This window comes from Myotis yumanensis, unplaced genomic scaffold (assembly GCF_028538775.1).
Source record: "Myotis yumanensis isolate MYYU_CA2020_CCGP unplaced genomic scaffold, mMyoYum1.0.hap1 SCAF_14, whole genome shotgun sequence".
Taxonomy (NCBI): domain Eukaryota; kingdom Metazoa; phylum Chordata; class Mammalia; order Chiroptera; family Vespertilionidae; genus Myotis; species Myotis yumanensis.
In genome coordinates this window covers 32306732-32323181 of record NW_027223765.1, presented here as the reverse complement: position 1 = coordinate 32323181, position 16450 = coordinate 32306732, and the positions used below count along the sequence as shown (strand labels likewise).

Genomic DNA, 16450 nt, shown 5'->3' with positions numbered 1-16450 from the left:
ATGCACTTGACATTGACTGTGATGAGTGATGCAATAGTGTACCTCTTTGGGTTATCTGTGTCATCGATATGAGGACTCAGACAAGCTAAGGGTTTCCCAATTCCTCCTTTACTTGAGGGTTTCATATTGTCTGTTGAGAATTTTTGGTTGTTGATTTTTTGTTTTTGGAAAGGATTCTTTTATTATTTATTTCAACATACAGATGAACAAATATTTTTTAAAATATAACTTCGGGGATTCCCGAGGGAGCATACTGATATTTGTTATGTTATCATTTTTACAGTGTCAAAATTTCTATTTACATTCAGTTCTAGAACTTAAACCTCCCATTTATTATTATTTTTAAAAAATATTGATTTCAGAGAGGAAGGGAGAGGGAGAGAGAGATAGAAACATCAATGATGAGAGATTCATTGGTGGGCTGCCTCCTGCATGCCCCACACTGGCGATCGAGCCCACAATCTGGGCATGTGCCCCAACTGGGAATTGAACTGTGACCTCCTGGTTCATAGGTCAATGCTCCGCCATTGAGCCATGCTCTCCTGGCAAATCTCCTTTATTTAAGTTTAGGTCTACCTTTAAGTGGATTCAGTGTTCTCCACCATCCTTTATAATCAGAGCATTTGATTGATTGAATTTTGTTCTTAGGATCTACCCATACACAATAAGATAAAGGGCTTTTTCCACAATGCAAGTTAACACAGTTTTCTTCATTGAGAAAGTCTTGCTACCTACCCCTTCCCACCCTCCTCAAAAAAGTCAGCTGAATTAAATACTGTTCTTTAGTTAGTGATCTATGTGATTGGCATTTGGGTGCAAGTTCCCTATTTTCATTGTAAGCCAGTAAGAGTACAGTAGGTCCTTGGGTCACGTTGGAGATCCATAATCCGAGGTAACTCGATTTTCACCGTAAGTCGGAACCCACCTACATAAGCACCTACGTCACTCACATGGAGCATATTCACAGCAGTAATGAAGTGAAACAGTAAAAAACATTTAAAAGAAAGATAATTCCTGACCTTTACTTGTGGTAAATAAATAATAAAAAACATAAAGCACATATGTACATATGTGGAAATGACGGAACTTTATTTTTTATATAAATAAATGGGAGATGGCGACGTAACCACGAAACGATGTACGTCGAGTCCAACGTAACCCGAGGACTGTATGTGGATTAGTACTAGTCCATGGACCACATTTTGAGATGCACTGTTTACCTAGAGCTTAAAACATGCATCCTTGCCCTAGCTGGCTTGGCTCAATGGATAGAGTATCAGCCTGCGGACTGAAGGGTCCCAGGTTCGATTCTGGCCAAGGGCACATGCCTGGGTTGCAGGCTCGATCTCCAGTTGGGGGCGTGCAGGAGGCAGCCGATCAATGATTCTCTCTCATTGATGTTTCTCTCTCTCTTCTTCTCCCTTCCTCTCTAAAATCAATAAAGAAATATATTTTTTTAAAAAGGATATGCATTCTTGACTTTTCAAAGTCAAATATCCTCCCAGACAATGCAAGGCCTTAGCTCACATTAACTTCATTACCCCTTTCTGCTATATATACTATTGCTGTCATGTATATTAGTTCTATATATATTCTAGCCTCAAAAAGACATTCTTGTTTTATTTAATTTTAAAAAAAAAATATTTATGTTGATTTCAGAGAGAGCGGGAGAGGGGGAGAGAAATAGAAACATCAATGATGAGAGGGAATCATTGATTGGCTGCCTCCTGCATGCCCCACACTGGGCATTGAGCCCATAACCTGGGCATATGCCCTGAATGGGAATCAAACTGTGACCTCCTGGTTCATAGGTCAACGCTCAGGCCACGCTGGCCAGGCCATTCTTGTTTTATACAGAGAATGTTGAGATTTTTCTTTTGAGTTGGTCTTCATTCCATCCTACTTTTCCATGCTCTATCTCAGTTACATCATCTTTCTTCTCCCTGAAGGCCTTTTAGCATTTTCAAATTTAAATCTGTAGATAACATAATCTTTACTTTCCTTAATTGTTCTATGTTTTAGATTGTTTAAAAGTGTCTTTATTTTTCTTTACTTTTGAAGGATAGTTTCATTGGGTATAGAATTTTTCAGCACTTTGAAGATGTTATAAAACTAGAGGCCTGTGCACGAATTTGTGCACTGATGGGGTCCCTTGGTCTGGCCGTTGATCGGGGCCGATCGGGGCCATCTCTCCCAGTCCCGATCGGGGCCGGCCAGCTGGGGAGGGACCACGGGAGGTCTCCAGGGTGTGTCCAGCATATGTCGCCCAGTCCCGATCGACTGGACCCTAACAGCAAGCTAACCTAACGGTCAGAGCGTCAACCCCCTGGTGGTCAGTGTGCTCCATAGCAACTGTTCAAGCAGTTGACCAGTTGACCGATTGGTTGGACACTTAGCATATTAGGCATTATAGATTATTAATTAAATATTTTAATATCTGTGACTTATCTTAACTCTTGACTTTTATCACTTAACAAATGTATTTTTTAGCAGGCTTATGACCAGAAGAACATTAGGCGAAGAGTTTATGATGCTTTAAATGTGCTAATGGCAATGAACATAATATCAAAAGAAAAAAAAGAAATCAAGTGGATTGGCCTGCCTACCAATTCTGCTCAGGAGTGTCAAAACCTGGAGGTAAGAAAGGAAAATCTGATTATACAAAGTGGTTTGCTTTGTTTTACATCAGAGGCATTTTAATTTAGAAATGTGGTTACATACTAGTAAAATATTTCTAATTATGTATACTATGTCTTTTTAAAAAATAGATTCTTCTACATAGAGTTTTAGAACTGGAAGAAACTTTAGAGATATGTAGTCTGACTGGTGTCCTGATGAAACGAGGGGCATAGAAATTAGATGGCTTGATTTTTACTGTTTCTTAGAGAAGATCTTTATTTTACTCTAATTCAATTCTGAGCACTCTAACAGTAACATTTCGGTGATTCATGTAACAGAAATACTTTCTCAGTTCTGATATAATGCTTGCTTTATGGACCCCAAATATGGGTGAAGCTGTCCATTTGTTTCTTATGTTTAAGCTTTTACCTTTAACTCTGGAATCAGTGGCAGCAGAATGGTGTTTCATTCGTATCTTTATCAGAATAGATCAAACGTGTAGCAGTAACGTGAATTTGGACATGATGTGTACAAAAACATTTTTTATTCTGTTAACTTTATCATTGTAGGAAATCTTTCCTAAATGAACATGTGCCTTGACATAGTTTCCAAATCTGACATATTTTTATTGTCATGGCCATAAAGGGAATAAAGTGAGATGACAGGTAGCTTATGGAGATAAATGTGGTTGATTTCATGTTTTTCTCATGATTTGGTATCAGTATACTTGTGGATGGAGGGAGAAACCAGACATTTATCAGAAATTATAACTTTATTTATATGGTGCAGGGGAAATGCCCTCCTCTTCTCCTTTTGATAGAGTGGAAGTTGAGCGTCATTGTAATTACTGGTTATATTAAGCTGATAACAAAAATCTATTAGCATCTGCCAGCTATGCGCTTAATCAAAGACTGTACAAGACAAAAATCTCTCACTCCAAGGAGCTTTCATTCTGATTAAGAGGAGAAATGTAAAAAGTGTTACCAAAAATGTGATTACTACTATGAAAGAAGTATGGACAGATCTTCTGGGAGATAAGGGAGGGCTTTACAAGAAAAAAATCCCTGAGCTCAGTCATGAGGGAGGAGTAGGAGTTTGCCAAGTGGTTTAAAGCAGGGAGGGCCTTCCAGGCAGAGGCCTGCATGGGCCGAGGCAGGCATCGGAAAGCGTGCCCACAGCGGGGTGTGGCCAGAGTACAGGCAAGGAGAAAGTCCTAAGCTGTTGGGACCTGGTCCTATAAACTAGGGGAAGCTATTGAAGGATTATAAAGAGGAGGGCTGATGGGATGTATTCTGAAGGATCACTCCACTCGAGGGTTGGAAGCCGGACAGACAGGAAGATGAGGAGGGGAGATTGGAGGTGGCCTGCATTCACTACGGCAGTGGCAGTGAGTTTGGAGAAGTGTTCTAGCGGTAGAGTTGGTACAACTTGTGTGTGCAGGAGGGGCAGGTGGGGGGGCCTGTCACGCTTCAGGTACAGGGCGGAACTCCTACAACACCTTTTCAAATGTTGAAGGCCACACTGATTTCACAGTCAGCCTAAAGTTATTTAGGATTAAAGTGTGGTAGTGGTTAGGAATAATGAGAGGAAATTTCTGGTACAGACTAGAGTGGATGGGGAGCAAATAAGAAATAATTCTTTTGGAGTAGACAAGAAAAATGTCTCATTTGATGTCATTGACTTTTTGCCCAAAGAGACAGGAACTCATCGCAAGGAAAATCAAACCCTAAGATCTGTTTTCCAGGAAGTTGTAAGAATGAGGAAAATAACAGTCCTTTGAAGCTGGGAAATTTATCCCATTAGCATGCTTCTCACTACAGACAGGAATTGAATTGTATATTGAATATATATAAGCTACCTGTATTAGCAGCTGTGCTTTTTTTTTTAATACATTTTTTATTTTAGAGAGGAAGGGAGAGGGGGAGAGAGATAGAACATCAACGATGAGAGAGAATCATTGATTGGCTGCCTCCCGCATGCTCCCTACTGGGGATCGAGCCCACAACCCGGGCATATGCCCTGGACCAGAATAGAACCTGGGACCCTTGAGTCCACAGGTCAACGCTCTATCCACTGAGCCAAACTGGCTCAGGCCAGCTGTGCTTATTTAAGTCAGTTAAAATACAGTATATCAATTTTACGTCAATAATAAACTAAAGTAAAAGAAGAAAAGGAAGGAAGGAGAAAGAAGGAAAAGGAGAGAGAGAAATCTGACAATTTTTCTTATCAGGAAAGTGATATTTACACATGAGAAACAGGAAATGATACAAGATACTATAGGATTAAAAGTTAACTTCTATGTGACCAGGGCCAAGTATGGACCATTAGCAGGTCCTGTGCACCATCTGGAATGAGTGTTAGTACTGACCAGGTTATTGGGAAATACTGTTACTAATGAGAGTGCAAATTGGTAAAACATTTTTGGAGAGGACTATATGTGTATTCTTTGAGCCGGCAATCAGCCATGTGAGATTTTTTTTTTTTAAAGCAAATCAATTAATTAAAAGTAAAAGTCAGACTGAGATCTTACCTCATTCTTGGTGGGTGGGGAGGGTGAGCATAATATAGCAAAGCAATTAATATTAGGGTCTCTGGAACCAGATGGCTGGGGTTCTTGCCAAGCACTAAGCATTGTGCCCTTGGGCAGTTACTTACCCTCTGTGCCTCCATTTCCTTACATGCAAGTGGATAAGGACATACATAGGGCCTTGAGAAGAGGAACTGAGGTAATGTGTGGGGAGTGCTGAGCTGGGTGCTGGCACATAGAGTAAGTGTCCTAAGTGTTAGCTCTCACTGTTGAACTTAAGTGGTAAATAGCAATGAGTCCTGCACACCAGGCATTCCTTAAGCAGACGGTTTCATTACTGATAGCAGCTGCTGCAATTCTGCTGAACTGTCTGCTCGCTCACCCCAACCCCTGCCCGCAAAGAGGTGTGGCTTGCCTTTATTGATGTTGGTTTGCATCTCTCTAAAGAAAATTCTTGATATCTCAGAATTGGGACCTGAAAATGAGCAATGCTTTATACCCTACACGTCTTCATGTTATTTTGTGACCTGTGTTTCAAAGATAGAGAAGCAGAGGCGGATAGAACGGATAAAGCAGAAGCGGGCCCAGCTGCAAGAGCTTCTCCTGCAGGTAAAGATGCGGGGATGCCTTTCGTACCTGCCCTGCCTGTGTCTGCTTCTCCGCTTACTTGCTTGTTTCCTACTCTGGGTGCCTTTGAGGGAGTGTCTGGGACCACAGTCGGGCAGCCTCCCACAGCGAGCCCACTGCCATCCATGGTCTGTCTCTAAGCTGGTTCCGTCTCTCACCATCATCAGGGCCCCACAGCCGCTCAGCTGCCCTGTGGGTGACATTTTATACAACAGTTTACTTTGACACTTATCTTTACTCTGAACAGAAACTATTCGGAGTGTGTGTGTGTGTGTGTGTGTGTGTGTGTGTGTGTGTTTTAGTCCTAATGTGGAATACTAAGAAGTAAAGCTAGTTAAATTTTGGGCACATTGAGTAAAATAATTAAATCCACCTGTAATACTCATTATCTGTAAGTAACAGAATAACATGCAATACTCAATAAGCTTTGTAAAAATACCTAACCTTAAAATGCATTTATGTTTAAAAGAAAATTAAAATTTATAGTGTAATAAGGATCTCTCTATATGTTTTTGGATAATTGCCTAGAATTTGGTTGATTTTAAAAAATATAATAGAGAGCCTTTGTATGAAGTTATGGGAGGTGAAATCACAAGGTAGATAGCTTGTTTTTTCTATTTTTGGTAATTGCAGTTGGTGCAAAAGTTCACTTTGAGCCATACAGTGGAACTATATTCAGTCCAGCCCAAAACTTGTAAAATGAGTCAGGGAATCTTTATGCCTTTGCTGTTTTTCATTGCAGCAAAGCAAGCAAGAATTTATTAGCCACAGCAAAAACACACTTAGGACTGAAACCAGGAAGGGCATGGAAGAAGCAATAGGAGAGCCTCAGCTAGGCTGCTTTGGCTCACTGGGAAGTCAGAGAAAATGGGGCCTTGGGCACAGGTTTATGGGGTTAGCCTGGGACGAGCTTCCACTGCCCGTTGTTCCACTGATTGCTAACCTCGTGTAGGGGTTGTGGAGATACACGTGCCTGTAGGGCAGTGGTTCTCAACCTTCTGGCCCTTTAAATACAGTTCCTCATGTTGTGACCCAACCAAAAAATTATTTTCGTTGCTACTTCATAACTGTAATGTTGCTACTGTTATGAATTGTAATGTAAATATCTGATATGCAGGATGGTCTTAGGCGACCCCTGTGAAAGGGTCGTTCGACCGCCAAAGGGTCGCGACCCACAGGTTGAGAACCGCTGCTCTAGGGGAAGGAATGGCACAGGTGTGTTCCGTGGAGGGGAATGCATGCCTTTATGCCTTTGCTTTTATCTGCAGTTTTCTGTATTTGAACAGCTTTCAAACAACCCTAAAATCAACTTTGATTTGAACAACTATAAGTCATTTAATTTTTGGTGAAATTTACTTTTCAGAAATAAAGATACCAAGGAGTTACCAGGTTTTCCCCCTAAATAGTCACTTTGTCTGAAGGATAGAATGTTAAGTACTCCTGAATAGTCCAGGTTTTTGTGTTAAACTTTCTAGATGCTTATGTTTGTTTGTGTTTTTCTCTCACATTCGTGAATAAATCGGAGGGGCAGGAGACGACCGGTCGCCCTTCCGAAGGTCTGTGCTGATCTGAGCGGGAAGCAGGGCCGGGGCAGGGGAGTGGCAGCAGGTGGAACAGGGAGCCCGGACACTGGGCCGTTTCTTCTTTTCTGTGTTCTGTGTCTGCTTTTCACACTGAATGAGCCCCATAGAACCTACCGCTGGAGGCCGCATTTTATGTTTTTCATAGTGGATGTCCAAATAAGATTTTGTTTGAAGAGACTGTTGCAGCTTTAAAAAAGCTGATCCTTGATTCCTTTTCCTGCAGCTGCTCCGTGCAGCATTCTCTCTTCTTGTAGACCTGGCCAGCCGGGCCCTCGAGTCTTAGCTCCTGCCCTGCACCTGCTTCCCCTCGCTTTCTCTCTCGGTCCCTGTCCCTGCACAGTTAGCTGCAGGAGTTCCCTGTCAACTCATGGTCCCTAAGCTCCGTGCTGAGCCTTCCTCAGGTTTCCTCAGAGTGTCATGGAACACTTTGGAGCTGGATTTTCAGTATATGTTATATTTAAAATCTGTTTCTCAATAGACTTGTAATTATGTGTTTATCAGAAAGAATGTTGCTAGCTAAGATCGCTCTCATGTGTGTATTTTCTTAAGTTCTAAATTTTCCCCTCCTCTGTGGTCTCTCAAACCAAATATTTATAGAAAATTTCAACCTGGAGCACCCTGTCAACATTTATAAAAGCAGTTCTCTCTATTGAAATGAAACCCAAAGTACAGCAAGAAACAGGCACTTTTTGCTTTTTCATACCTTATTTCCTCCTAGCGTTTTGTTCTTTCCTTCATCAAATAACAGGGATGAAGTTGTCTTAGAAAGAAAATCAAGACCCTGAACAATAATAATTTGCCATAGCCTAGTTCCCTTAATTCTTTTTAACAGTTAATGTCAGCGCACTGACATCACATGGCACAGGTGAGTTATGCTTAATGCCACTGCCTCTTTGCATATCATTGGGCTAGAGTAAGCGATGTATTCAACCCTGAACTCATGAGCGTCTGTGGCGGGTGAGTGGAAAGCAAGCTCCCTTGTTGTCATTTTCCCTGAATCACTCTCTCTCGAGGAGCTGCAGGTGCCCCTGGCTCTCAGATTTGTAAGGTCCCATTTCTATGGGTAACAAACCATGGGCCCCATTATTTACATTATGATGATGGTAGACACCATTTAAATGTATATTTTTCCTCTTGAAATATATTTATTGAGTTGGATTTTTCTAATCTTTTTTCTTAAATGTCTAATTCACTACAGGTGGAAGGTGTCTTTAAACTCTATTCATTTAATTCCAACTCACTTATCCATATTAAATGACTGTTTTTTATCGATCATTACAGCAAATCGCTTTCAAAAACCTGGTACAGAGAAATCGGCAAAATGAACAGCAGAACCAGGGCCCGCCAGCTCTGAACTCCACCATTCAGCTGCCGTTTATAATCATCAACACGAGCAGGAAAACAGTCATAGACTGCAGCATCTCCAGTGACAAGTGAGTGCAGAATGGGGGCAGGTTGCAGGGCGGCCTTCTCTTCACGCAGTCCTGTTATTTGCCAAAATAAGAGGGGTGTACTCCATTCTCTGAGTCCTCCAAGGCTGACTCCTTGGGGCATGTGAAACACCTTTTCATACATGGAGAGCTGTCAGCTTCTGGCCTGTGCTCCATCACTCGCCCTCCACGGCCCCCAGTCACGTGCAGGGTGGTGCCTGGACTCAGACCAGGATGTACACGTATGTAGGTGCATGTGGCATAATTGTGGGCAAGAACTGCAGCAAGGTAGACCGTCAGTGAGGGTCTGACACAGGTAGGCTCGCTGGTGATTCACTGTCATAGTTTATTGTGGAAATAGATCACCATGAGGCATAAAAGCAATTACTTCTTTGTTTTACTAATCTCTTAGTTGAGTGGGCTTCTGTTTATTAATGGATGAATAGATATGAAAATGCTAGGTGCAGTCTCTGCTTTCTTTTTTAATCTAATTGAAAGTTAATATTTTTGACCACCTTCATATATTTTCCCCCCTTCACCCAATCTATTCTTTTTAGGTTCCACATTAAGTGAGATCATTCAGTATTTGTCTTTGAATTATTTCACTTAGCATAATGCCCTCCAAGTCCATCCATGTTGTCACAAGTGGCAGCGTTTCCTTCTCTTTTTTGTGGCTGAATATTTTTTGTATCTATACATTTTCTTTATCCACCCATCAATAATACAAATTAATGTGAGATTTATTTTACCTTCATGAAAATAGTTAATTCGTTGGTCTTCAGGCTGTGATCAGTATCATGAGACAGTTGAGGGCATGGGGTGCAGAGTGAGACAGACCCAGGTGTGGATGACGGCTCCCCCGTTTAACTGCTCCAGAGCTCTGTTCTCCGGAAAACAAATGGGGATGATACCAGGGCCTCCGTCACTTCCTAGCCCTGTGGTGAGGATTAAATGAGATAATGCCTATAAAGGCTTGGACTCAAAGCAGGCAATTTAAACATGTTAATGCTTTCATAAAGGAATTGCAGGGAGTCAGGGAGTCATTGGCCTAAGGCAGCGGTTCTCAACCTGTGGGTCGCGACCCCTTTGGCGGTCGAACGACCCTTTCACAGGGGTCGCCTAAGACCATCCTGCATATCAGATATTTACATTACGGTTCATAACAGTAGCAACATTACAGTTATGAAGTAGCAACGAAAATAATTTATGGTTGGGTCACAATATGAGGAACTGTATTTAAAGGGCCAGGAGGTTGAGAACCACTGGCCTAAGGGCTTTATGGCTTCTCTTCAGCCCTAGTAAGGGTTCCATTCTTGGGTGGTAACTGACTCATGCTCTTCCCTGGAGGGAGGAGACTCTAAGAAGCTTGCAGGAGTTTGTTCAAGGCAGGTCCTACAGCCTTTCTTTCACTTACTTTGGTGATGCAATCTTTTCCCCTTACTTAGCCAGGCAGCTCTCCCACCATGAGCATTAAATTGACCAAACTAGCCCTGGCCGGTGTTGCCAAGTGGTTAGAGCGCCAACACGCACTCTGAAGGGTCTCAGGTTCAATTCCCAGTCCAGGGCACATACCTGGGTTGTGGGTTCTTGTGGTCCCATCCACCCCCCGCCCCACCCCCAATTAGGGCTCATTCAAGAGGCAACCAATCCATGTGTCTCTCTCACCTTGTTTTTCTCTCTCTCTTGAAAGGCAATGGAAAAAATATACTCTTGAGGATTAACAAAAAAAAGGAAAGAAAAGTATTGGATTTAGACCAGTATTTCTGTATCCAATTTGCAATAGCTTAATGAGGGCTAAAGCTTATGGACCTCTTTTGTCTGTCACAGGAAAGTTAGACACGTTAAGCGCCTTGTCAGTCACCGGTGACTGACACTATACTTTCCGTCCGGAAGACCAAACAGGCTGGGCGCTTAACGTGTTACTTGGGAAAGTGGTGTATTTGAGATGTCATCTCCTGAATACAGCAGAATGACCCTTATTGCTATAAACATCAATAATTTCTAGTGCTGTAGCTGAACTTAGGCCCTCATTCTTTTATGTAATATACAGAGTATAAAACTCCTCAGACCTCTCCAACACCACGGAAGCCTGTACCAACTTTGTTTCCTGGTGCAGGTTTGAATATCTCTTCAATTTTGACAACACCTTTGAGATCCATGACGACATCGAAGTACTGAAGCGGATGGGAATGTCCTTTGGCCTGGAGTCAGGCAAATGTTCTCTGGAGGATCTGAAACGTGCTAAATCCCTGGTGCCAAAGGCGTTAGAAGGTTATATCACAGGTATGTTAACGGATCCTTTCACATGTTGTCCCTGATTAAATATATCAAACCCTAACATGTTAAAAACCTTTCTCCTTTTCTCATAGAAAATTAGTTCAAGTCCACTGTATGCTCGCCCTTGATTCTGAACCCTTTCCTACTTTAACATTTTGAGGAACTGCCATACTATTTTCCAAAGCAGTTGTACCATTTTACAGTTCTACCAGCAATGTATGCGAGTTTGTCCACACCCTTCTAAACACTTGTCCACCTTTATATTACAGCCATCCTAATAGATGTGATATCTCACTGTCGATTTGATTTGCATTTCCCTAGTGACTAATGATGTAAGCATCTTTTCCTGTGCTTATTGGCCATTCATAAATCTTCCTTGGAGAATGTCTATTCAGATCCTTTGCTCGTTTTTTAAATTGGGTTCTTTATCATTTTTATTATGAACTATAAAAGTATGCTTGAATATACTAAAACCCACTGTTTTGCATGTTATATAATTCAGATTTTGTTTCCCTAATTCTGACATCTTATGATTGTCCTAACTTACTAAGATTATGGTATGTTCTGCACCTAGAATTTGGATGTAGCAAACAGTGCTTCTGCCTTTGCTTTGGGTAGTTCCCTTCATTGTAAGTTCCCCTCCTAGAATCGCATATTAGTTTTTAAAGGCATGTTAGTAAGTGCTAAGGTATATTCAATCAGATATAAGCAAAGTAGTAGTTTTTATTTGTTTTGTGGTTTTGGCTCTTCGGTCACAACACAAGTGTCTGTTGGATTTAGTTCTTAAATTGGCATCACCCACTCATGAGACCCCATCTTACTGCCCCTCGGCCAGTATCTCCCCCTGCTCTCTCCCAGGGCAGGACTGGCTGTTTTATTGGCAGCCCAGCAGTGTCTAAGGGAAGGGCTTTCAGTAACTCACCACAACTTTACTTCAGTCCATTCTCATTGTAAAAGCTTGGTGATTAGGCAGGCTCTCTGGCTTTTATCTCTTGGTGACCTCTTGGCAGCCTGGGGCACAGACTTTCTGGTTAGTTCAAAAGAATAAACGTGTGCCTTTAGTGCAAAGGACAGAGGGCTCTGGAGTACGATGGTGAGAACCACTGTGTGGTTTCTAGGAGAATGTGAACGAAACAGGCTTTCAGAGCTGTTGTGAAGAGAAAGTGTCCTGTGTTATGCAACCAGCTGAGTTCTGACAAAGTTTCCACGTATGCTAATTACTGTTCGGATCAGGATTCTGGCTTTAATGTTATCGTGTACAGACTTGTTATTTAATGTATTTAAAGTCTGCTGTTCTTAGAACTGAAGTTCTTTTTTTCACAGCTGCCTTGTTAGCCTGTGAGAAACCGGTTCCCAAGGCCATTCTAAAATCAGTGTAGAGATTCGCTTACTTTTTCCTCCCAGGATGCCTCTCACTTGGCCCGACAATGCTGGATAGCAGTTTCCAATCTTAACACACAGCTTTCTGCTTTTTGCGCAGTAATTATAAGATTATTTTGATTAAATATAATAAGCTTTCGTTTTGGTTAATTACATTTTTCTGAGTGTACATTCAATATTATAATGTAATTCTAAGAATTTCTCTTAGAATTGTATTTCTAATCTGCACATCACCTTCTTTGTAAACTCACTATTGGAAGAGACTATCATTCATTCAGTAACATTTACATCTTACATGTTCCTGTCACTGCCTTCTCTGAGCTGACATCCTAGATAAGGAGGTAAGCATTAAACAAGTGAAACTATAGTCAGAATTGGTCCAGGTTATGATAGGAGAAATACGATGTATGTGTAGAACATAACATTGGAAGGACAGACCCAGAATATCTATGCAGACTGAGAAAGCGTGGCCGTGCACCCTCACTGAAGCATGACTGCTCGTGGCCTTTCACAGTAAGAGCTGGTTTGAGTTTTAAGCAGAAGGTACCAGAAGGAAGAATAGGTCTTGGATGACTAGTAGCACTGCGTTCGCCAGGGGGGCACTTGAAAAGATGGATTCAGTGGGGGTTTTGGCAAAAATGTGTCTGCCCTTCGTACCTGAGACATTTCCGATGTGACTCTCTCCACCCACTGCTGGCTTTGGCTGTTACCGCCGTCAGGGTCCCGAGTCTTCCGTGGCGAGGACAGCAGGCGTCCACGGTAGTCCAGTGAGTGCTGCCTCTTGAGGAAAGAGAACGAGAGCCCACAGTTGGTTGAATTTTTTCTTGCTGTAGTCAGCCTTCCTGTCTCTCCCCCACTCCTCCTTATGATTTAGAAATGTCTTTTTTCTGCTGAAGAAATCTGGCTTCTCCCCAGGGCCGGAGACTTGTGTGGCTGTGATTAGAACAGGCTGATGCCCTCACTCGTCCGCTTTCTTCCCACGGGAACAATAGCAGCCACAGGACTGCGGGACCCACCCCTTCTTTGTTTTCCCCGTAGATATCTCCACAGGACCGTCATGGTTAAACCAGGGGCTGCTTTTGAACTCTACCCAGTCAGTTTCAAGTTTAGACCTGACCACTGGTGCCACCTTATCCCAATCAAGGTACGTATGTTTCCGGGTTCAAAAGGCCAGCTGCGGGGCCCGGCCCCTTCTCGGAGCGCAGCATGCCCCTGCCCAGGCCAAGCCCTCCGTGGCTCCTTTCCCCTGCCCCATTCCTGTGTGTTACGAATCGGAAAACGTTCACCACGTTAATGAGCCTGTGTTTTAATTGTTTGCTAGCGTAACCCAGGGGTTCTGCTTGGATGCTGAAGTGGCCTTAGCAACGGGGCAGATCCTTGCCCCAAACAGTCACCAGTCCAGCAGCGCGGCCTCTCACTGCTCCGAGTCCCGCGGGGAGACGCCCTGCTCGCTCAACGACGACGACGAGGAGGAAGAGGAGGAGGACTCCTCCCCAGAATAAAGACAGGACGAAACCCACGTTTTCCTACTGATGCTCATGTGTGTTTTAGTGTGAGCTCTTGTTTTTGAAATGATTGCTTCAGTCCTTGCTTCTGTTTGCACTGTGTGTCCAGTGGAAACTAGGGAAACACAACCTGCGAATTACACGCAGGCTGACACGCTTGAGATGAACGTTACCGTCTGTGAATGAGAACTGACAGTAGGGTAGTAGGTCACCTCTCAGAGCGAGCTTTCTGAGGGGACAGTGGGGACAGTCCTGGGAGAACTGGGCTGCATGAACAAAGCTCATTTACCTTCCACACGTGGGACCTCTCTGTTCCCCCCACCCACGTGACCCTCCTTAGAACCAGGATTGCTTCTCTCCGTGGGAGGCACGAATGGGCGTGACAAGCTCCGGTGGGTGCGCGGTGGGCCTGGGCACAAGCTGCACTGCGGAGCTAGCTGAAAGCCTAGTTGAGGTGCTTTACGCATCAGCTGCCTTAGACAGCTTCTAGAAAGGAGCGCGCTAACTCTTAAGTACTTAAGTGACATTTAGAATAATTTATAGTAAAATGGAAATGATCACTATTAGCCAATGCATTTGGTGCATAGAATTTTTTAGGGCTACTTCTGGAAGCCAAAGTAGAATAGCCTTTCCACGTGCATTAAATACTTTGCCAGCACTGCCTTTGCCAGCGTTCTAAATCTGGGGTTTCACAGAGAAGGAAAGTGTATCATTTTAATCAGAGCGATGCATTTCATAAGCGCTTTCATTTAAGACAAAGGAACACATCCCTCTGACCAGATTGCTTGCTTACAGTTCCCTGTAGTAATCGTGTGATTTCACCCAGTGTGCAGTTGATGAAAATGAACCAAGTGTCATTTCCCGAGTATGACAGCACTGTTTTCCTGTCCATGTCACCTTTTATACATTTTCCTTAATCAAAATGGCCTTACTGAGTTATTCCTGGGTAAACTGCGTTTCAGACTCACCTGATGTCGCATTTCGAAAAGTGGTGAACTCTCCGAATGGTCGGGGTTCTGGTTGTGCAGTACCTGGTGTGTTGTTTCATAGCCAAAGATGCCTCCAGGAACACAGGGCTGGCGTGTCCAGTCCCTGCTCCTCCGAACAGGAGCATGGAGACACCTGCCCCCATGGACAAACCCCAACCAAGTCTCACAGCAAGGCCTGGAAAAGAGCAATAATAATAGAAAATTAGCTCTATGGTTTGTCTTGGCCATTGGATTTATGCATCGAGCACCTGTGGGCTCAGCCCAGGTCAGTCCTTTCCTCAGCCCCGCGGGGTGCGTGCAGTGGCCTCGTGCTGCCTTTCACGGCTCTGCCCTGTGCTTTCAGTGAGCCGGGAAGACCTGGCTGGCCTGGGGCTGGGTTAGGCCGTAGAAACGAATACACAGAAACATACAACTTGAACTTAAGTTTCTTTCAGACAAAACTCATTCTGTCAGAAATAAGCTATAGTGCGGACTCAGAGTGCAGAGATAGAGCAGTTTTTAGAGAATTCGGTCTCAGCCTGAGTTCCAGGCACATCTCTTCGCCTGGGCAGATGGGAAGTGCCCGAAGCGGCAAAGGCCCAGCCAGGTCCTCACGGGCCTCCAGGAAACACTGACCAGGAGGTGGTCAGCTGCAGGCAGGTAACACCAGGCTCCCTCCCCACTGTCCCTGAAGAGGCTGCCGCCGCCTCCACCAGCCCCTGCCTTTCTCCTCTCTGTCCTGAAAGGGGCCCAGCCAGGACCTGGGAGGCCAAGGGCCACAGCTAGTTTTTCAGTCCTCAGAGTGTTGTATTGCAGGTCCCAAGACCTGTACATCAACATTCATGACAGTCCATCCATCATAACCTGACCTCTACCAAGTAGCAAACCCTTGCTAGAGATTTTGGGAAATGCTTTCTCTCGCTCTCTCCTGCTGCTACAGCTTTAAATGGACAAAATATGGGTTTAAAAGAAAAAGCAACCAAAGACTCACTATGGTTGGTGCCCCATCCTTGGCCGTCCAGCCATAGGTATAGTGTTTGGCCGGAAATGGCCCCCGGTCCTCAGTAATGTTTGGGGTCACTGCTGAGGACATCGAGTGGAGTCCCACCGAGGGCATCAGTACAGGCTGGTGCAAAGCCTTCCCTAGCAGAAGCTGGGCTGAGATAAATCCTGTTTTACTCCATAAATCCCCCAACAGATTGTCTGAGTCTGAAGTTCCGCGCTCAGGCACAATTTCGTATAGAAATCAGAGTGAAAAACCGTTAGGAAATAGCGATCGCAACGTCCAGGCGCCATTCTAGGAGCAGCACTTGGGGTTATGTGCACACGTGTGTGCCCACACGGACATCTCCCAGAGGTGGCGCCCCCTTTGATTTTGGGGCAGTTTAAGAGGCCTTTCCCCCTGGTCAGTTTACTGTTACCCTTTCAAGTGCGTAGTATCTTCAGTCCGCACATTCTTGCTCCAGTATCACTTGTGTGGGGCTCCTGGCCCCCCTTGGACCTTAGGTTGTGGCACCTGCCCAGGCGCCCCCCC

General features: G+C 43.8%; 1 protein-coding gene and 1 long non-coding RNA gene across 10 annotated transcripts in view; one reads left to right on the top strand and one right to left on the bottom strand.

Annotated features, from left to right (window-relative positions):
- The window catches only part of TFDP2 (transcription factor Dp-2), a 120175-nt gene extending 105304 nt beyond the window's left edge, over positions 1 to 14871 (top strand). For 8 of the 9 annotated variants that reach the window (XM_070433535.1, XM_070433533.1, XM_070433541.1 and 5 more), the window contains 6 exons: positions 2491 to 2637; positions 5687 to 5755; positions 8638 to 8789; positions 10903 to 11069; positions 13482 to 13587; positions 13765 to 14871. In XM_070433535.1, the coding sequence (XP_070289636.1) occupies positions 2491 to 2637; positions 5687 to 5755; positions 8638 to 8789; positions 10903 to 11069; positions 13482 to 13587; positions 13765 to 13945 (822 nt within the window). In that variant the 3' untranslated portion in view covers positions 13946 to 14871. The remainder of the gene's footprint in view (positions 1 to 2490; positions 2638 to 5686; positions 5756 to 8637; positions 8790 to 10902; positions 11070 to 13481; positions 13588 to 13764) is intronic. The other variant, XM_070433534.1, reaches the window with a different exon arrangement.
- On the bottom strand, positions 8151 to 15252 carry LOC139022406 (uncharacterized). Its single transcript, XR_011473699.1, has 4 exons — positions 14917 to 15252; positions 13101 to 13223; positions 11986 to 12074; positions 8151 to 9721 (listed from the first exon to the last, which is right to left on the bottom strand). It is a non-coding gene; the product is annotated as an uncharacterized lncRNA (long non-coding RNA).
- Between the last annotated feature and the right edge of the window lie 1198 nt (positions 15253 to 16450).